Raw genomic sequence first — 20699 nt, forward strand, 5'->3', positions numbered from 1 at the left:
TTCTGACTGAGTCACTTCTGTTTATCTCTAGAGAAGAAAAGTCGCAGGAAGAGACCCCCGGTGTGTCCCCCACAGTTGTTAACCCAGGACTCTGAGACCACAAGTAGACAGATTGAGGATCGTGTCGCCCAGCTCCTGTCAGAGGAAGTGGAACTGTCCTGCACCCCACCACTTCCTGCCAGCAAGATTTTAAAGGAAGAATTGGAGCATGCCGGCTGGCGTCTGCAGCTGCCTGCCGGAAAGCAGAATTTTCTGTGGGAGTGCAGTGCCCTCACAGGAGCCCGGGCTGAGGAGACCTTCTACACAGCAGGCCTGGTTCCTCCACTTGTGCCCCGACGGCCTCCCAAGGTGAGCCCTGCTCCTCCTAACACATGGGCTAGGTAAAAAGAGCAGTTAGCGGGGCTGTGTGAGGAAAAGTCCAGTGAGTGGAATAGGGAGGACGCAGCAGAGGCATTGGCTGTTCCTCATGTCTCTCTGTAGCAACTCAGTGGCACTTCTGTTAAGGAAAAGGACTTTGGCCCCCCCCAAATTTAGCACATTCCTGGAAAGCTTATTTAAAATGTGAAGTTCAGGCCCACCCCTGCCCAGCTAGTAAATCGTCTGAGATAGCCTTGGAACCTAGTTCCTGAATGCATACTTCAGACAGTTGGCTAAAGGTGGTCCTGCATTGGTGTTCACCAGCCATGGTCATTTAAATGACATGAAGTGGGCCACCAGCTCCAGGGGACCCTTCTTCTGCACACTGGGAGGCATCAGGTAGACCTGAGCCATGGCAGAAGCTGCCAACACTGCGGGTTTCTGGGGCTGCTCCTGGCCCCCCTTGAGGGCCCTGTCCTGTCTGCAGTTTTAGATGTAGCTGTGAATGTGGAGGGTGGCTGCGGCAGAGTGTGTCGTTGACAATAACAGTCACTAGCTTTTTAACTTCTTTCAGGAACATGAGCTATCACTGCCCAAACAGCGAGAGCCAAGTACACAAAGGCCACCTGCCTCCCACAGCGGCCCTCCTGTGAGCCACAGCCCCGAGAGCCAGTTGCTGTCCTCCAGTCAGAGGGAGCACCAAGCTCTTCAAAATCTTGTGGACTTGGCCGTGGAGGGGATGAGTGCCAGCCCAGGGTCCCGCAGTCTGGGAGTACCCGCAGGTGAGACACTGGGTGAGGTGGTGGGTCTGCCTATGCAGTCTGAGGGGCTGGGACTAGTGCATGGGCTGCTGGTGGGCTCCATGCTCATCCCAGTCCAGTGGAGAATGTAGTGTAAGGTGTTTTTCGTGTTTTCCTCAAGAACATGTGTGTCTCACAGTCTTCCTTAAACTAGCCCAGGCAGAGCTTCCTGGGCTAATCTTGTCTGTTTTACAATCCTTCTGCTTCCCTGTTAGGGAGATGGTAGACATAACTGGGGGAGGGTTACTTTAAGTGAAGATACCCTCAAATAACATGTCCAGCCAAGGGTAGAGTTGACACTGCCTGCTTGGGAGGTGACATCCCTTTAATCTGTAAATCCTCCTCTCAGGGTTGGACTTGGGACCCAGCAGCCTTCCACCGACTGGATTTGTCCTGCCGTCTAAGAAGACCCTTCAGAGGAGTGACCACGCCTCAGTAAGTGTGAAGACTTGTGTTCTGCAAGTTCACTTGCCAGGCTGCCCTGGCTCTGTGGTCTGTTTCCCAAATGACATACCTTGACAACCCTTGCTGGAGCTGCGAGTCCCAGGCCTCCTGTCTCCTCTTCTGGGTCATTGCTCCTCTTGGACACGGTGGATTTCCTCAGCAGCCAGTTCTCAGAGCCAGCTTTGATGATAAGTCCAGAGATCACTGCCACCCTGCGTGACTGCCACATCCAGGCATCTGTTCTGTGTGCTTGTTTCCGGTGATTTCCGTCATTCATTAGGAACCCACTGGGCCCCTTGTGTGTATGGATTATGGAGTGGGCTCCAGCTAACAACCCCGTATACTCTGTTGGTAATGAATGGCCTGGAAGATGGTATTCCATAAAGTGGGTGTTATTCCATAACACCTTTATGCAGAGGACCGTCTTGATGTCCCTGCATGTAGCTAGGAAGTATTGGGTTCCTGAAGAGCTTGGGCTCAGGGTCCTGGTCTTTTGCACCAGGCTACTCTGAGAACCAGGCATCCTGGTGTGTACATGCAGTACTTAGGGGCTGTGAGGACATCTTTATCAACCACTGTCCCTCCTACCATAGGTCAGGGAACACACACCATTATAGGGAACCCGAGAAAGAAACTAGCATTTGCCATTCTGGTTTGATGAGGTCTTTTTTTTTTTTTTTTTTTTTTTTTTTTGGTTTTTCGAGACAGGGTTTCTCTGTGTGGCTTTGTGCCTTTCCTGGAACTCACTCTGTAGCCCAGGCTGGCCTCAAATTCACAGAGATCCGCCTGCCTCTGCCTCCCAAGTGCTGGGATTAAAGGCATGCGCCACCACCGTCCTCAATGTAGCCCAGAGATGGAACCTCGTCCCTTGTATGTGCACATCCTGGAGAGAAAAGCATGGTCCTGGCCCTGTAGCACCCTGTCATGGGCAGTTCGGAAAGCCACGAGGGGACTGACAGCTCTTTTTCTCCTCCTGTTACAGCTCACCTCTCTAGGGTTGCTGATATCTGACTTTGGGGCAATGGTCAACAATCCACACCTAAGTGATGTCCAGTTCCAGATTGACAGCGGAGAGGTTTTTTATGCCCACAAGTTTGTTCTCTATGCCCGATGTCCACTTCTTATTCAGCATGTAAGTACACAGGGTGCTGGCGGCCTTCACCTCCTCTCTCTCCCTTTTTTTCCAGAAAGAAAGTTTTCCTTCTTCCTCTGCTAGTACTTGCATCATTGTGGACTCTCCCAATCTCCCTCTCTCCCTCTCCCCCCCCCCCTCTCTCTCTCTCTCTCTCTCTCTCTCTCTGTTAGACCTTGGGACCCTTTTGCCTCTGTCTCCTAAGTGCTGAGATTACAAGCTTAAGCCACCACGTAGGAATCCCGCAGATCACTCATTCTTTGTCAGACAATTCTAGACACCAGAGTGTCCAGCCTTTAATCCTGCAGTGCGGTATTTTCATCTGCAAATGTAGTGGGCCATATTCATCTCTATCCTGGGACTCATGCAACCCACAGGCCCAAGTGAGACATGCCTAGAGCACATGAAACACCTGTCAAGTGGAACTAACCTATTCCTTAAACATCCATCCCCACAGGATTTTGGAAACAAAGGTCCAGACTACAGAATCTGGCTAAGAAAATACACAAGACTGCCCCCCACCCCCAGAATCTCAGGCTGTCTGAGAGGCTAAAGATGAACCATTGTTCACTCCAGGTTATAATAAGTCTTCTGTGTTTGCCTGCCTTCAGGTAAACTCTGAAGGCTTCTCTGCTGTGGAGGATGGGGATCTGACCCAGCGCATCCTGCTGAACGATGTGAGCTCTGAGGCCACCCAGGCCTTTCTGAACTATCTCTACATGGCAGACACTGACATGCCTCCCAGCCTAGCTCCTGACCTGCGTTCCCTAGCCCTAAGGTTGGCATTGTACTTTCCTCATACTCCACAGCCTTTGGAGTTGGTGACATGGATTGGGAGACTGACAGGTCAAGGCAGGGTTGTCCAAAGGTCAGGGCTGAGCCCGTCAAAATTTCATTATATCTTTTAATCCCAAGTTTATAGCAGCCCAAACCCTGAGCAGCACATGAGAACTGGCTAGAATGGACGCTTGCAGGGGTATGAAGAGCTGGGTGGGGAGAATTATACTTGGCATGGTGAGATGGCAGCCTGTGGCCTCAGCACCTCAGACACAGACATAGCATGTAGCTCCTCGATTGTCCCCATAGGAGTCACCTAAGCACCAGGCAGGCACGCTTCCTCAAATCTCCAGGGTAAAGCCTCACCCATCCCAGGCTGTGTAACTCTTCCAGTGCCTTTTGGAAAGGAACAGCTCAGCTGACCGGGTTCCAGAGCCTTCCGATAGGTGGTCTGCTGCGGTCTCCCTCAGGCCCAGGGGCCGAGTGACTCTCAGTGCTACCTGGTTGTGCTGCTGAGGTTGCCGGTCAGCCACACACACCTTCACTTCGTCAGCACCCCGGGTGCCAGCTAGAGCTATGACCGAGTGTATTCCTGAGCGAGGGGAAACTGAGGCCACAAGCGACAGTCTGTGTTCCTCTTCTGAGATCTGCTCTGGCCCCCAGTCCCAGGTGCAGCAGATGTCCTGTACCGAGCAGTGATAATATAGTGTCTCCTCTTGCAGGTTTGGTATGAGTGACCTTGCTCACCTGTGTGAACAAGTGCCCGTCATGACAGACTTGGAGGGAGAGGAAGAGGAGGAAAAGGAAAATGAGAACTGTGAAAGCAGAGCAGAGAATTTCCAAGAACTCCTGAGGTCAGTGTGGGTAGATGAGGAGGAGGAAGCAGAGACTTTGTGGAAACCTGAAGTCTGTGAAGAAGACAGAGAAAACGTGAATGAAGCAGAAATGGAGGAAATTTATGAGTTCGCAGCCACTCAGAGGAAGCTGCTCCAGGGGGGGAGCATGGCAGACACAGATGAGGACACTAACCAGCTCACGGAGGACAGTCCTGTTTCTGAGCCTTCCCTAGCAGGTGCCCAGAGTGACAGGCGGACAGAACAAATGGAGTCACCTGGGCCCATCTTCTGGGAAAATGAGAGAGATTCCGTTCCGCCCCAGGGCCAGCACTCAGACTGGCTAGGGAAAGCAGGGACCCAGGAGGCACTAAGGGAGGCAGCTGGCCAGCCCGGCTCCTGTAGCCCTTCTGAGAGCCAGCGGGTGAGGAGGAAAGAGTGCTCACCTTTGCACCCAGCCAAGGCCCATGACTACAAACAGCTCTTTGCATCAACTCAGAGAGAACCATCTGAACTCTCAAAAGTAACAGCTGACTATGAAGAGCAGAGTGACACGGTTGGTGACGGGGAGGCAGAGGTGGCCCCTTCCCCCGCTGAGGAGCAGGCACCCTGCTTCCTCCTGTCACAGCCTCCTGGAGGTGGAGGTCCCAGCCAGTCACGGCGTCCCCTGTATCACACAAGCGATTTGTCCCCGTCAGTGTCCCAGTCCCACAGTAGCATTTCCAAGGTGGCATCCCCAAGCTCACTGTCTCCAGTTACACCAGCTAAGCAGAGCAGGGACAGTAGCATTCTTACCTTCCTGAAGGAACCAAGCCACCAGAGAGGTAAACGAGGTAGTTCCATGTCTGGACGCAGAAATCACAGCATCCTGATTTCCCCGGCAAAGTCTCCACCCATTGACCTGACCCAGTCGGTACCTGATCCCTTGAGTCCCAGGACCCAGGATCCTCTGCATCATGTAAAGAAAGAGGACGAGATTATCCTTTTACTAGATTCAGACGAGGAGCTGGAACTAGAGCACACCAAGACAAAGTTAGTTCCTCAAGAGTCCCCAGAAGGAAGGAAAGCTCTAGAAGTTAGCCCCAAGTCCTCTGAGCTGTTTTCAGTCATTGATGTTGATGAAGAGCAAGAACATTTCCAGAGCCCCCCAAAGAGAGAAGCCAGGCTGCAGAAGGAAGAGGAGGGGCAGCCGGGAAACCAGTCCTCTCTGGGAAGCAGAGAGGCCCCCTGGCTGTTCTGCAGCCGGAAGAACAGTCTAGATGAGGAGAGCACTACAGACACCTCCTGGCTGGTGCCTGCCACTCCGGGGGCCTGCAAGAGCCGTGATTGCTCCTCACAGACCCAAATCCTAAGCCTTCAGACCAGGAGCCCATCAGATGAGACTGTGGAGCACACGCCCAGGCCTTCCCCCATAGAACGCAGGGCTGTGCCGGAAGCAGCCCAGAAGTTCTCAGTGATCATGCCGCATAAACTGCCTGCGCCTCAAAGAACTTCTGAGAGCGGAAGACAGGCCTACGGAAGCCCTTCCCGTGTGCACCCCAGGTGCCTCAAGCGCTCCTCTTTACAGCCATCATGCCCTGCCCCCGATTTTACCGGGTGGCCCCAGAAACACTCATCACCCAGGCCATGCCTGCCCAACCAGGCTGCAGCTGATGAAGTGGTCGAAGTTGGGGACAGTGATGACGAGCAGGAGGTGGCTTCTCATCAGGGAAGCAGCAGCCCTGTGCTAGATGGTGACCCCCCGCTTCCCATGGGTGACCACTGTTGGCAGGAGGAGCCCCTCTCCCCAATTCCAATTGACCACTTGAATCTGGAGCAGACTGGGCCCCTGACCACAAGCAGTCCCAGCCATCAGTCCCAGAAGGCTCTGCGTGGCGGTGACTGCCACTCCACAGAGCTCCTGGGCACCACCCCCATCCGAGGAAGCTGTGGTGCCCTGAGAGAGTCCCAAGAGGCTTCCCAGGATGCCTCTCCTGGGAGTAGCAAACTGAGTTTCATGAGCCCAGCTCTGTGGGATGACTGGGATGAAGAAGAGCCACACTCTCCAGAGGCCCCGCCTGTGGCCCAAATGCTGAGGGCCAGAGCTCAGAAGCCAGACAGCCCAGAGACGCCAAGTGAGTGGCCGTGAGGCCTGAGAGATCTTGTCCTTACAGTTTACACTGATAGGGTGTGGAGGTCTGGGGTGGAAAGCTGGCTAGCAATGCTGAAGGACTGGCTCATCTGGGCAAGACCTCTCCTTTTATCCCCCAGACTCTCCTATAAAGTAGAAAGAGAAGTGGCTGGCTCCCTAGGATATACTTCAAAACTAGCAAGTCATCATTTCCTAAGCCTGCCCGTATCTCAACTAATGCACTTATTTAAAGTTCCTTTCTGTGAACTCACCTCCAGAACCAGCAGCCAGAGGTTACAGTGTCAGCAAACACCCAGTTGTACCTTAAGATTGGGCAAAGTGTGGTTCCTTAAAAAGTTCAATAATGGGTTAAGGATACAGCTCAGTGGTAGCATGCATGGGCCCTTAAAGTCAGTCCAGCACCCGTGCACACATGATTTAAAAATACAAGCCTGGGTGCGGTGACACATGCCCGTAGTTCTAGCACGTGGGAGATAGACCAGAGGGTCAAAAGTTCAAAGTCATCATCAGCAGTATAGCAAGTTTCATGTCTAGGCTGCATGAGACCCTGTTTAAAAAAACAAAAGCTGAGTATAGTAGCACGCACTTTTAATCCCAGCACTCAGGAGGCAGAGGCAGGCAGATCTCTGTGAGTTTGAGACCAGCTGGGGCTACAGAGAGATCCAGGACAGCCAGAGCTGTTACACAGAGAAACCCTGTCGAGAGAGAGAGAGAGAGAGAGAGAGAGAGAGAGAGAGAGAGAGAGAGAGAGAGAGAGAGAGAATATATACAGTTAGGGAGAAAGTGCAAACTGGAGGCCTGAGTTGACTCTCCAGACCCCATATAAAAAGCCAGCATTGGGGGGTGGAGACAGGAACACCCGTGGGGCTCCTCGGTCAGCCAGCCTAGGAGAATTGTCAGACAGGCCCAGACGAGGTTCCAGGGAGAGAAGGTGGACAACTCATGAGGAACATCATCCAGTGTTGGCCTGTGGCCTCCACGTGCACCCTGACACTCACACACACACTCACACAAACCTCCACGTGCACCCTCACACTCACACACTCTCATGCAAACAAGAGTAATTTCATAGAACCCAGAAATTCTGTTCTCATCTGTCTATCCCAAATAATTGAAAACTGGGATTCAGACAGTCCTTCATAGTGACACTAGTCACAGAAGCCCACAGGTGAGAGAAACCCAAATGTATTTCAGTAGATGAATGGCTAATAGAGTGCGACCTGTCCACACAGTGGAAAGTTGCTCCTCATGGAAAGGAGAAAGGTAATGATGGCCATGTGCTGTATGCACGAGATTTAAAATGTGGTGGTAAGGTGACAGGAGCGATCGCAGATTGTCACTGACTTTTCTTTCTGTGCAGTGTGCAGAATCCAGCACAGACAGGAGGTTCCGGGGCTGGGGGAGGCAGGCTGCTGCTGCGCACAAGGTCTCCTTGGGTCTAGACCAGGCGGAGCTGGTGGACGCCTGGGATAGTAAATACCAAGTGGCACTGCACTGTTCACCTTAAACTGTTTATATCAATTTCGTGTTTTAAAAATAAAACAATGGGCTAGTTAGTGTGCAGACTAGCAGTACAGTGCGTACTTAGCATACATGGTGGGCTCCAGCACCACAGACAAAAAGTGTGACCCCGCCCCGCCCTGGGTCTTACTTCCCTCGCCTCTCAGTCAGTCAGAAAGGCAGGGGGAGAGGACTGCGGCTCTGGACCACACTGAAGTCACGTGGCCACGCACCTGCTGCTTCCTTCCTACATTCCCAAGGGCACTGGGCTGCTGACACACTTGGCCTTCAGGGGTTGCGGATCACCGGAGACCCCATCACCCCACTGCTCTGCTACAGGGGCCACTGGTGACACAGAATTTGCATCTCTCACCAGTTCCCAGGCACTGCTCAGAGAACCACTACAGGAGACTCGAGACTGAAGTACTTTGGTCTCAGTCTGAGGCAGGCAGACTCTGAAGTGGCAGGGCCAGAGTCTCCAAGTTCTGCCACAGCCATGGGCGGGATAAGGACTGGCTGGCCAGTCTTATTTTCCCACTGGTCTTTTGGTTTGGTGTGGTTTCTGGGTTCCATTGTTGTTGTTTTGAGGCATGGTCTCCCTCTGTGTCCCAGGCTGCCCTTGAACTTGAAGTAATTCTCCTGTCTCAGCTTCCAAAGTGCTGGAATTATGAGTGTGAGCTTCTGTTGCAGCATGTGATTGTAAGAGGTGGAGGGATTTTTTTTTTTTTTTTTTTTGGCTTTTGGCTTTTGGTTTTTTTGAGACAGGGTTTCTCTGTGTAGCCCTGGCTGTCCTGGAACTCACTCTGTAGACCAGGCTGGCTTCAAACTCACAGAGATCCACCCGCCTCTGCCTCCTGAGTGCACCACCACTGCCCTCAAGCAGGTGGAGTTTTGTTGTTTGTTTGGCCCAGGCTGTCTTGGAATACTTTTGCCTGAACATCTCAGTTCTGCACCACCTGGCATTTCCATTAATTTTTAAATTTTTTTTTTATTTTATTGTCTTTCAAGACAGGGTCTCTCTGTGTAGCCCTAGCTGTCATGGAACTTGCTTTGTAGACCAGGCTAGCCTTGAACTCAGAGATCCGCCTGCCTCTGTCTTCTGAGGACTGGAATTAAAGGCATGCACCACCACCACCCAGTCCCCCAAAGATTTTTATCCTTTTTTTTTTTTAAGATTTATTTATTTATTATGTATACAATATTCTGTCTGCATGTGTCCCTGCAGGCCAGAAGAGGGAGCCAGATCTCATTACAGATGGTTGTGAGCCACCATATTGGTGCTGGGAATTGAACTCAGGACCTCTGGAAGAACAGCCGGTGTTCTTAACCTCTGAGCCATCTCTCCAGCCCGGTTTTTATCCTTTTTTAAAAAAAAAAAATTATTTTATTTTATTTTATTTTATTGGTGTGAAGGTGTCAGATCTCTTGGAACTGGAGTAACTGACAGTTGTGAGGTGCCATGTGGATACTGGGAATAGAACCCATGTCCTCTGGAAGAGCAGCCAGTGCTCTTAACCACTGAGTCGTCTCCCCAGCACCCCACAAAGCATTTTTAAGGGGAATCATACAACGTATGATTCTTCATAACTGGCTTCTTAGCACAAGTTTTTCAAGGTTCTTCTGTGTTTCCTTATTTATTATATCTGAATACTATATCCATTCACCATTAGTGGACCTTTGAGTTGTTATGAATAATTCTGCTTTGTGTGGATAAAATTTTCATTTCTGGTAGTTAAGTCCAGGAGCACTGGGTCATAGGGTAACTGGTTAGCATTTTGAAGGACTGCCACACATTTTCCCCCAAGATGTGCTTCATTTTACACCCCCGCCAAGTATGTGTGAGGTAAGGGTTCCAGTTCTCTCTATTCCTGCCAACACATTTCATGTTTCCAGTCTAGTGGCTATGAAGTGGTATCGTACCGTATTTTTGATATCTGATGGCTGGTGATGCTAAGCATCTTTTTATGTATTTAGTGGTTAATTATGTGTCTTGGAGAGATGCTTGCCCCTGTGTTTATTTAGAATTATATTCTCTTTTTTCTTCCGTCTATTTCTTGTGTGTGTGCATACAGAGGTCAGGAGACAGCTCTGGGTCTTAGTCCTCTCCTTCACTCTGGCTCAGGGACTGAGCTCAGGTGATCAGGCTTGGGGTAGGCACCATTGCCCACTCACTGAACCATCTCAGCAGCCTACAGGTCTTTTTCTTGCTGAACTAGAGGTTCTGATGTCTTTAACATTGGGTTAGACCACGCGCTGGGCTGTTGTTCACCAGACATTAGTGTCATGTGCATGGCATGGTTCTTTATAATTGCTGGATGCTCCTCCCATTGGGAAGCTACAACTCCAAGTGGTGAGGGTGGCCATTAATGCTCTCCTAGGGCATGGCGTTGACTGGGGTCTGTCATTTCCCCTGTGACACTTCCAGGGTTAGAAGTGGTGGCAAATCCATGCCTCTCTTGCTAAGAACTGTGCTTCTCATGTTTTATCCAGAAGGTGCTAACAAGAAAAAGAACTTGCCCCCCAAAGTGCCTATAACTCCAATGCCAAGGTATTCGATCATGGAGACCCCAGTGCTGAAGAAAGAGCTGGACAGGTTGGTAGTGTTCGTTTCGGCCTCCTCTTAGGTGGTCTCCTGTGAGTAACCAGGCCCAGGAAGTAGAATGACCCAGCACCTCTCTTCAGGTCTGGGAGAGGAGCTGGCCCTGAGCCTGGGAGGGAAGTTCTGCAGGCCGCTTTACAGAGAGGGCGTGCTTGTTTGAGTAGGGTGGATGCTGGGTTTTTCTTCTCTCCTACCAGATCTGAGCTCAAGAAGCTAACACATGAGGCTCCTGTGGGTTCCCTGGGAAATAGGTCTCCATGTTCCATACTGGTAGACATGGGACCCTAGCCGTGCCGTCCAAGTAAGGGGTTTCATTTTTTATGATGATGTGAGAACTGTCGCATTCCAGCAGACACTGCTCTCCAGCCTGGGTGCTTGGTGAAGCAGCTGCCTCCACTGCTGCTCAGAACACGTGGGATTCTCTGGCACGGATCTCCTTTAGAGCAAGCTTGGTTGGCGTGTGGCCAGATGGTCAGCTCTGAATGCTCCTGAGCGTCAGACTCTAAGATTTCAGTCTAGTAAAGCCATGCGTTACTCGGCAGAAACAGCCGCACCGTGGGCCCTGACGTCCGCTTGTTTCCACACGCAGGTTTGGAGTCCGTGCTCTGCCCAAACGCCAGATGGTTCTCAAACTGAAGGAGATTTTCCAGTACACTCACCAGACTCTGGAGTCAGACTCAGAGCCTGAAATCCAGTCCTCCCAGGTGCTTCCAGAGGAACCTTGCAGCCAGGACCCCACCACTGAGACCTACAAGCCTTCAAGGTCAGGGGGCTACACCCAGCTCAAGGCCACTGCAGGTCTTAGGACCCCAAGAGCCAAGGGTCCCACTAAGATCAAGAGCCTTCAACATCGAAAGAAACAGCCCAGTGAAAGTATTTCCCACCCGAGCAGGTTGCCAGCTGGGGAGCCGCCGTCAGGCCCTGAGGGGGACGCCCCACTTCCAGCCTCCCAGGAATCCATGGCTGCTTCTGTGGATGGTAGTGATGACTCCTTTAGCTCTCAAAGGTAACAGAAGCAGCAGGGGCCGTCACACATGTGTCCTCTGTGTGGTGCAGGGTCCGTCACACATGTGTCCTCTGTGTGGTGCAGGGGCCGTCACACATGTGTCCTCTGCGTGGTGGGTCTGAGAGGACATTAAGAAAGCCTAAATGGCCGGGCGGTGGTGGCACACACCTTTAATCCCAGCAGTCAGAAGGCAGAGGCTGGCAGATCTCTGTGAATTCGAGGCCAGCCTGGTCTACAAAGCGAGTTCCAGGACGGCCACCAAAGCTTATCTTATCTCAACCCCTCCCGCATTCCCTCCCCAACCCCCCCCACCCCTCTCAAAAAAAGAAAGCCTAAATGGTCAGTGTCCAAAAGCCCATTGATTTCTGGGTAAAGGTTTAAAGGTTCACTCCCTGAGTTCCTACAGGCCTTTAAAACTGTAGCCTCCTTATATGTCAGCGCTTTCTGGCTGAGAGGAGGCCCACCTAGACCGGCCCAGCCAGGGAACCGGGAAGCACAGACCTGTGGGACACTGTCAGGAGTCTTGCCACATGTGAGCCCCACGGAGCTCTGAGAGCAGTCATCTCTCCCAGGGACGCCTGGTCCTGAGGGCTGTAGGAAAAGCATGTCACAGACCATGACCTGTTCTTTTCAGTTCCTGCTGTGCGTTTGGAGCTGCCCTAGAGTCTGCAGGTGAAGACAAGGATGACGAGGAGGAGGTGAGAGCATCGCAAGCAGCGCTCCGGGCCGCAGACACAGCGGAGGCAGTGAGACGCTACATCTGCTCCAAGCCGGCCCTGTACAGGAAGGTCCTGACCTACCAGCCTCTCGAGCTGGCTGAGCTGCAGGCTGAGCTGAAGCAGGATGGCATTCCTGTGGCCATGGGCAAGCTGCTGGACATCCTAGATGCCCAGTGCGTCACCTTCACAACTGCTGCGGCCCGAAAGGAGAAGCTGCAGCAGAAGAGACGGCAGCCCTTGGGCAGAAAGAAAAAGGACCAGAAATGACAGGTTTCCTCCTAGAGGCTGCCTGCCCCAGGGCCTGGACACTGGTGCACGTCGGGCCTCCGTGGGTGTCTGTAAGGATGACATCGCCAGCGTACGCTCCGGGCTGTGCCGGCTGTCAGTGTCGTCCTGGATTTAGAGCCAGGTGCTCCTTCCTCCCACCCCCCTCGGTCAGTGCCAGTTTTCCCCCTTTGGCCCAAGCAGGATCCCCATCCTGTGTGTTCCTGAGAGGCAGTGGGCGATCCCAGCTGACCAGGGCAAGACCTGAGTCTTCTTCGCTTACATTCTGCGTCCACTGCCCCCAAGCACAGCTGTCCAGGTAGCACGTTCTGAGATGGGTATTGGGCCCAGCCTGCCTTCTCAGCATTCAGACTGACCCAGACCCCCAGGGCGGCCTGCACCCTGCAGCACACTGTCACCGTCACCAGCATTCTTTAAGCAGGACCGTGAATAGGGCCCAGCACAACTCTGAAGACCCCCAAACAAGCATGCTGTTTGTGGGCTCCTCCCATGCCTGTTAAGCCTCCTTGACCCAGGAGCACTGTGGACCTTGGGGAGAGCCAGAAAAAAACAGAAGTTGGGGTTTCCATAGCCTGTGAATGTCCTTGTCTGTTTTAAATACAGTGAAGTTGTTTTATATGAGTGCAATAAAAACAAGGCTTTATTTAAAATAAAGGAATAAGTAAACCTAGACGTTCCTCTCTGGGAAGTTCATGGGGAGCACAGTGACTCGAGCCCCACGGCCTGCCACCCACCAAGGCCTTTGCACGCATTCTAGTCTTGGGGTGCTAGGACTGCTGAGCACCCTCGTATCTACGGTTCTTAGAGAACAGGCAGAGATACTAATTTTCTCCCGCGTGCACCCTCACTGTCCCCGTGTTCACACTAATAGTGCCCTCACAGGCACCAACTGCTGCTGCTCAGGGAAGCAGACCAGAGATAGTCTGAGTCTCATCTGGGGTGTCACAAGTGCCAGGCTGGTCCTGAGTCAGCCCTGCCTTGTGAACACAGTGATGTGCGGCACCGATGTAGAACTACGTCAGACCACAGGGAAGATCGGCCAGCCGTTCTCTCAAAGCTGGAACGTGGATCGAGCAGCTGCCTGGGGCATACCTAAGGCTGGGCTCCTTTCCCAGCATGGCAACAAGGAAGAAAGTAGAGTACCCTTGGGCCCCCGGGGGCATCGAGGACAGATTCCTGGAAAGAGGCTGGCAGTGCGTAGGGGCGTGAAGATAGAGCTCTGTGTCTGGACTGTGTGTTCTGGTCATGATTGGCGGAGAGAAGCCAGGCCTGGCCTCCGACATCTGGGGCAGGCAGCCTCGGGCAAGCTGAAGAGGGTGGCACATTTGAGACGTGATGGAGTCATCCCCAGGATGGACTGTTGGAGGGAAGAGAGGCTGAGCTGTCAAGACAAGACAGACACAGGATCTTAGGACTGCAACAGGCTTGTGGTTGGGATGTGCTCTATGTGTCCTTCCTAGGAAGAAGCAGGGGTCCTACTGCCTCAGAAGATGTCCATCCCTCCCAGGGAGAAGCCGGGGACCCTACTGCCTCAGAAAATATCCATGACCCACAAGAAGTAAAGAGGCCAGGTTGTCCCTATTGAGGGAAGAGTTTAGGAAAATTAAAAAGCCAAAAAGCCTTTGGATGGCTAAAAGCAGGGAGACAAGCCAGGGATTGAGTCTGCCTTGCCCTGTTGCCAGGCTGGGTCCACTTAACTCCTGGCAGCCACCAGTGCTGAGTAGTAGGCTAAGGCTGCACATGTGTGTGCCATGGGTAGCCAAACAGTCTCGAACCCCTACACCTATGAATTCAGGATCATTTACTTGTTCTAAAACAACCAGTGAAGAGTTGCTGCTTCTAGAGGAAGGAGGTTAAGATGAACCACTGCTGTGAAGTTGTGGCCACCATCCAGAACTAGTAGCAGGTGAACAGAAACTTGGGGGGAAAAACCCTCAACCTTCCCACAAAAACACAGGGCTGAGCCAGCCACTGGAAGAGGAAACCAAGACACAGGCTGCCTCCACCTCCCGGGAAGCTGAAGCCACGTGGGTACAGGGAGCCCCTGTTGAATAAACTGGGGATGGCGTGTTCCCTTCCAGAAACCGCCTGTCCTAGGATTAGCTGAGAAGAAAGCACTTAGCCTTGACATGTTCACTGAACACAAGTGAGACAGAGTCACAGCAATGTGACCGGACCTCATGCCTGTTCACTTCCTGTGGTCCAGCCCTTGCCATGGCCTAGCCTTGTCTACTTAAAGCAGCCTGTGTTGAGCCACAGCCCAGCTTGGATAGATAAGGGAGCTCACAGGGAAAAGCCCTTGATCTGCAGGCAAGAAGTCTCACACTCCCCAAGTTAGGAAGAACTGAGACCATTTCCTGTCCTGCTGTCTTGCTCTCAGGGGACAGAAAGTCTTAGAGTGAAGATGACCTTGAGGAATGTATTCACATGCATGCGCGCGCGCACACGCACACACACACACACACACACAGAGAGAGAGAGAGAGAGAGAGAGAGAGAGAGAGAGAGAGAGAGAGAGAGAGAGAGAGCAGAATTGCCCATGTATGGGCTGGTGGCCCTTGCTGGGAGCTTAGGAGGGAGCTGGTACTGGGATGCTCCCCAGGGTCCTCAGAGAGGAAGTTATTTCCTCTCCTGCCAAATCCCTAGAGGAAGCAGCTGAGCCTCTTGGGCCTCTTAAGTGTGGGAGGCCCACAGGCCTCTGTGCTTTCCAACATCCTGTAGGTACCTGGTTTTAGGCACCTTTGCTGCCCTCCTTGGCCAGGACAGCAGCCACCGATTTTACGCTCTGTCTGCCTGGAGCCTCACCATTGTGTCCTCCAGTGCCTGACATGTTCCTGTGTGCTCAGAGAGGACGGACAGAAGGTGTCTGGAAACGGCACTTCTAACCTGCCCCCAGGTCCCTCCCCTTTCAATGGGAGATGACCAGTAACAATCGCAGGGGCCTTACCCGTCCCTGGTGTCCCTGCTGTATGAACCCAACAGACTCCAGAGACTCCAGGCGCCTGCTGAAGAGCCCAAGACCCCCGACACTTGGCATGAAATGGTTGCTCCCTGTCACTAGATGTTCTAAACAGTTCAGTTGTTGCGACTTTTCTCCTTTGTTCCCTCTGAGCCATGTCCTTCCCCTGCCTTCCCTGCCAGAGCAGAACACCCACCGCGGCCTGGGCCCCCACTTCAGCACCCTGGAGCAGCCTTGGGAGACAAAGTGACCTTCCTGCTGTGAACGGCTGCATTCTGCTGTTTCAGGATCTAGGCGGCTGTCTTTGGGGCCTCACAGGAAGACAGACTAGAGCTAGGCCAGAGGGGCCTTGGGTGAAAGGGAAGAGGTCTAGTAAGAGAGTCCCAGGGCCCCAAATCCTGCAAGTGCACGGGCGTCGAGGCCCTGCTAGCACTTGCTCTCGGTAGCGTGACCTAAGGCCAGGTGCGGACTTCCTCCCTGCTCGCTTGGCTTCCCCACCACCCGCCTAAAAGCCACCACCTCCTGATGGAGTCTGTCTGCTTTTGGTGGGTGGAGGAAGACATGTCAAGAGTCTTGGCATTGCGCTACCTCCTGAGCACACGCTGTAGGGATGCTCAGACCCAGAATGGAGACCCAACATTATCTCCCCACGCTTTAGACGAAACCAGCGAGGGGAGCCTGGGGCCAGCTCACTGATTTGTCAGCAAGGCTGTTGGCTTTTAAAACTAGACAGGAAGGAAGGTTGAGGTGGAGCCCCGCACCGGAAGAGCGAGGAGCTGAGCTGCAGTGACAGTGGGTGCAGGATGTGGTGGGTCTGTCACTCCTCACCCTGGTGTCATCAGTGTGGTAAACTCCCCTCACCCCTTCAGAGAAGGTTTCCTCAGCTGTGGACAGACCAAGCCCCCAGACTCAGCTGGTCTGCCACTGATTACCCGAGGCATCCCACCACAACCATGGCCTCCTGCCTCCTGGAGCAGAGCTGAGCCCAGGAGCATGCAGATGGAGCTCCCTGGGCCCCGACTCCAGCACCCTGGAGCAGCACCAAAGGCAGGGAGGTAAGGAGAGCCCAGAGCGTCAGTGCGGGAGGAGGGGAGGAGAGGGGGTGGACAGCTGGTCGGAGGGACAGAAGCTCTTAAGGCCTGAGCGATCCTGGCCACGGGGAGACTCCGGAACACTGACCCCCTGGGTGCCGGGGGCTGCTGGGGCTCCATGACTCAGTGTAGAGCAAGCTCACGTGCTCTAGGATAATGGTCCAGGACAGGTTCTAGGTGAGAAAGCCCAGCTCCTCTGTCTTGGTGATGGCATGGGAGGAGGAGGACGCATTGCAGGTTGTCACTAGTGAGCAGCAATGTTATTGGAACCCTGCCCCTCCCAGGCTGCAGATCCCAAGCAGGTGACCCTCTTCCTGGCGTTCAGTTCCCATCTGTAAGGTCAAGAGAGATGGTACCTACAGCTCCCAGGTCCAGTTCCCATAAGTACCCCCTCTCCTAGGGCCACTCCTGGCCACACCCTGTGGTAGTTGAAACTTGTCATTCTGAGACTGAGAACCATGAGAGACTGTAAGAGGTGCTGCTGCAGGGCCAGCTGAACGCTGGACACAGGGAGTGTTAGCTATGGTGTCCACCCCATGGGCAGGCTCCTAGGCCCTGGACTCCCCTTGGTCCTGACTCTAGAGGCTCACCTCAGCTATCCCACAAAGGCTGTATCTACCCTCACACTGGGACTCCAGGTCAGGGAAGGTGAGTGTCTCCTTAGGCCAGGGGCTACTCTTCCTTCAGGATGCTGATCTCAGAAGCCAGATAGTTGCCATGGTACAGGTCAGGCCTTGGGAGGGGGATAAGGGTGAGGTGTTGGTAATGGAGAGCCCAAGGTACTGTGGCCAGAGATATGAGCATCGCAGGTGGCAGCCATCACAGTAAGCCCCACCCAGTTTCTAAGCCAAGGTAGGCAGAGCAGGGCAGCCTTCTGGAAGGGAATCAGCAGGCCCAGACCAGGCCTGCAGCCCGGGCAGAGAAGATGAAACAGAATAGTCTCCAGCAGACATAATGCTCTGCCAGAGCCAGGAAGTGATAACCTAGGCCTTCCTGAAACATGGTCTCCTCATCCTGTTGGTCAATAGCAGCAGTAAGGTATCTGTGGGCATCCGGGTACCGTAAGCAGTGTCTAGCCCTGGTCCATGCCCTGATAACACCCACCAGGAAGCAAGACAGGGCCCCTAGTGTCCTGGCCTTTGATGTGGACAGGATGACACTGTATCACTTCGTTTGGTCCAACTACATTTCTGTTTTTCACACAGTTGCCAGCAAGTCACGATGTACCTTACACAGAGGAACACAAGCTCAGTGGCTCTGTGTACATGTTCATATCACCACTCAGATCACTGGGTACTGTGTACATGTTCATATCACCACTCAGATCACTGGGTACTGTGTACATGTTCATATCACCACTCAGATCAATGGGTACTGTGTACATGTTCATATCACCACTCAGATCACTGGGTACTGTGTACATGTTCATATCACCACTCAGATCACTGGGTACTGTGTACATGTTCATATCACCACTCAGATCAATGAGCAGAAACTGGTTCCTGAGACGTCTCTCATCCCCCTCTCAGGCAGAAGCAGTCACCCCAGAGCGATTATTTTAACATCTGTCCTTACAGATGCTGGCTTGCCTGACTTAAAGCTCTCTAGAAATGGAATCCCAGAGCATATACTCTTGTGGCAAGCTGTGAGGCCACCTGTGTGGTAGATTGGATCGGCAGTTTGTGTCTTTTCATGGCCCCCAAATTGCCCAGGCTATTATTGATGGATGCTTTAGATAATTGTGACTAAAGCTGTCAAGAACATTCTGGTAGCTGTGCCTTGGTGGAAGTAATGCCTATGAGCCTAGATCTCTCTGTCAAGTGTTTTCTCATCTCCTCCTGTGATGTTCTTAGTGTCAGTGTAGAGGGTGCGGACTTCTTGCTAAGATCGTTCCCAGTATTTGACTGTTAGGATATCTTAACATTTCAGCTTTGACTTGATGGTTGGTAGTAAGCAGAAGTGGAATGGACTGTGAGCACTGACCCTGTGTCTGGAACCTCGGAAGCTCATGTCAGTTCTGAGTGTTTTGAATTTTCTGTGTACAAAACCATCGCTGTGAATGTGAGACATATTTTCCATCATCGTGATGCTTTCTTCTGTGTGCATTTCAATCTGCCATCTCACATTTTAATTTAATGATATTAATATCTTGTATAATATTATATGTACTAAATAACATGATAATAGTTAATATTCTGTATTATTATCATGTGTATATGTGTGTGGTGTGTATGTGTGTATGCGCACACATATGTATATCATTGCATGCATGTGGAGATCAGAGAACCATTTTAGGAACCGCTTCTCTCCTCTGATCGCAGGTTAGAACTCTGCTTGTCATTTTGTGCAGCAAGCACTTTTTAAACCTCTTAAGCCCTCTTGCCAGCCCCATCCTCATTTTTAAAAACACTAAACCATCAAACAAAACATGCTATGCTTGGTGAATAGAAGTAAGATCATACTCCATCTTTGTATTATTTAAATACTTTAATGAGTATGTATTACTTTCTGTAAGCAATCTGCTGAAGTGTGAGGAAGAATCAGTGTTTGTTATTGAACTGTGAGTAATTGAAATTCATAATATAAGAAGTAATTCCTTAGTTCCACTACCACATATTTCCAGCTTTTTCTATAGCTTTTTTCTATAATGAGACAAAATGGTATCCTGTTATTATTATGTTATAATTTTTAGTTTTTGAAGTACCTTAACTTCTAAATGTATGTGCCATATGTGTCTGTACTTATGTAAGCACATGTACTTGCAGGTGCCCGCAGAGGCCCGAACAGGGGGAGGGAATCCTTGAGGCTGCAGTTACAGTGGCTGTGAGCCACTTGATGTGGGTGCTGGGACCTGAACTTGGCTCTTCTGGAAGAGCAGTCAGCACTCTTAGCCACTGAGCCACCTCTCTGGCCCTGTATTCTGTACTTTAACTTTTCAGTATAAAAATGTATTGTAGAGCCTTTGATCCCAGCACTCGGGAGGCAGAGCCAGACTGATCTCTGTGAGTTTGAGGCCAGCCTGGTCTACAGAGCAAGATCCAGGACAGGCACCAAAACTACACAGAGAAACCCTGTCTGGAAAAACAAACAAACAAAAAAATGTATTGTAGATCTGAAGCTCATTGGTACAACCCTTGCCTACCAGGATCAAGATTCTGGCTTAACTCTCAGCATCACAGAAAAGGATCCTCATTTAACTACACTCAAAATTATGCATTTTGTATAAATTATACATTAAAATAAGATGTTTTAAACTTTTATGACATTGAAAGATTAAAAAGTATACTGTGAAGCCTGACAGGATGGCACACACCTTTAATCCCAGTACTTGGGAGGCAGAGGCAGGCAGATCTCTGAGTTGCAGGCCAGCCTGGTCTACAGAGCGAGTTCTAGGATATCCAGGGTTATGCAATGTGACCTTGCCTCAAAATAAAGAGTGCACTGTGTACATTATCATAGTTTGACACATTGTTGGCCTTACTTTACTCTATGACCTTCTAGTATTTTGATGTAGAACCAAACCCAATTGTTTTTCATCAATCTCTTGTTGGATAGAAATTTAGTGTTTTGCCCCTTCAGCTCCTTCCTGTTGTGAATGTTTTATGGACATTCTTGTAGTTGCATCTTTGAGTATCTGTATAATTATTTATTTAAGATAAATTCCCACAAGCGGGGGCTCGGGAAATGGCTCAGCGGAAGTAAGAGCACTTGATGAGAACACAAGTTCAAATTCTCAACGCCCATGTGTGCTGTGGTGGGCAGAGAAAGGAGGATGTCTGGGGCTGGCTGGCCACCACCCTGGTTCCAGATTCAGTGAGAAACCCTGTCTCAGAGGAGCAGGACATCTGACGTCCTTCTTTGGTCTCCGCACATGTACAGGCATTTGTACTTACACATGTTTGTGCATACACCACACACATATCACACACACACACACACACACACACACACACTTGCATGCACATATACACAAAAAATTTAATTCCCATAAGTAGAATTTCTACTGGCAAATTAAAATCTATAATTTGGGCTGGGGATGTGGTCACTGTGGTAGAGCTTGCCTATCA

At 51.5% G+C, this 20699-nt stretch overlaps 2 protein-coding genes across 4 annotated transcripts in view; both read left to right on the forward strand.

Moving 5' to 3' along the window:
* Nucleotides 1-13253, forward strand: part of Slx4 (SLX4 structure-specific endonuclease subunit) — a 28112-nt gene extending 14859 nt beyond the window's left edge. Inside the window, exons 7-15 of the mRNA XM_028894877.1 lie at nt 32-348; nt 932-1139; nt 1507-1592; nt 2584-2733; nt 3345-3511; nt 4233-6457; nt 10465-10567; nt 11163-11579; nt 12214-13253. Of these exons, the coding sequence (XP_028750710.1) occupies nt 32-348; nt 932-1139; nt 1507-1592; nt 2584-2733; nt 3345-3511; nt 4233-6457; nt 10465-10567; nt 11163-11579; nt 12214-12565 (4025 nt within the window). The 3' untranslated portion in view covers nt 12566-13253. The remainder of the gene's footprint in view (nt 1-31; nt 349-931; nt 1140-1506; nt 1593-2583; nt 2734-3344; nt 3512-4232; nt 6458-10464; nt 10568-11162; nt 11580-12213) is intronic.
* Nucleotides 13254-16093: 2840 nt separating this feature from the next.
* Nucleotides 16094-20699, forward strand: part of Nlrc3 (NLR family CARD domain containing 3) — a 31376-nt gene continuing 26770 nt past the window's right edge. The window contains exon 1 of one of the 3 annotated variants that reach the window (XM_037200773.1): nt 16094-16596. The gene's annotated coding sequence lies outside the window, so the exon portion shown is untranslated. The remainder of the gene's footprint in view (nt 16597-20699) is intronic. The other 2 variants (XM_037200772.1, XM_028894868.2) reach the window with 2 other exon arrangements.

This window comes from Peromyscus leucopus, chromosome 8b (genome assembly GCF_004664715.2).
Source record: "Peromyscus leucopus breed LL Stock chromosome 8b, UCI_PerLeu_2.1, whole genome shotgun sequence".
Lineage (NCBI taxonomy): Eukaryota > Metazoa > Chordata > Mammalia > Rodentia > Cricetidae > Peromyscus > Peromyscus leucopus.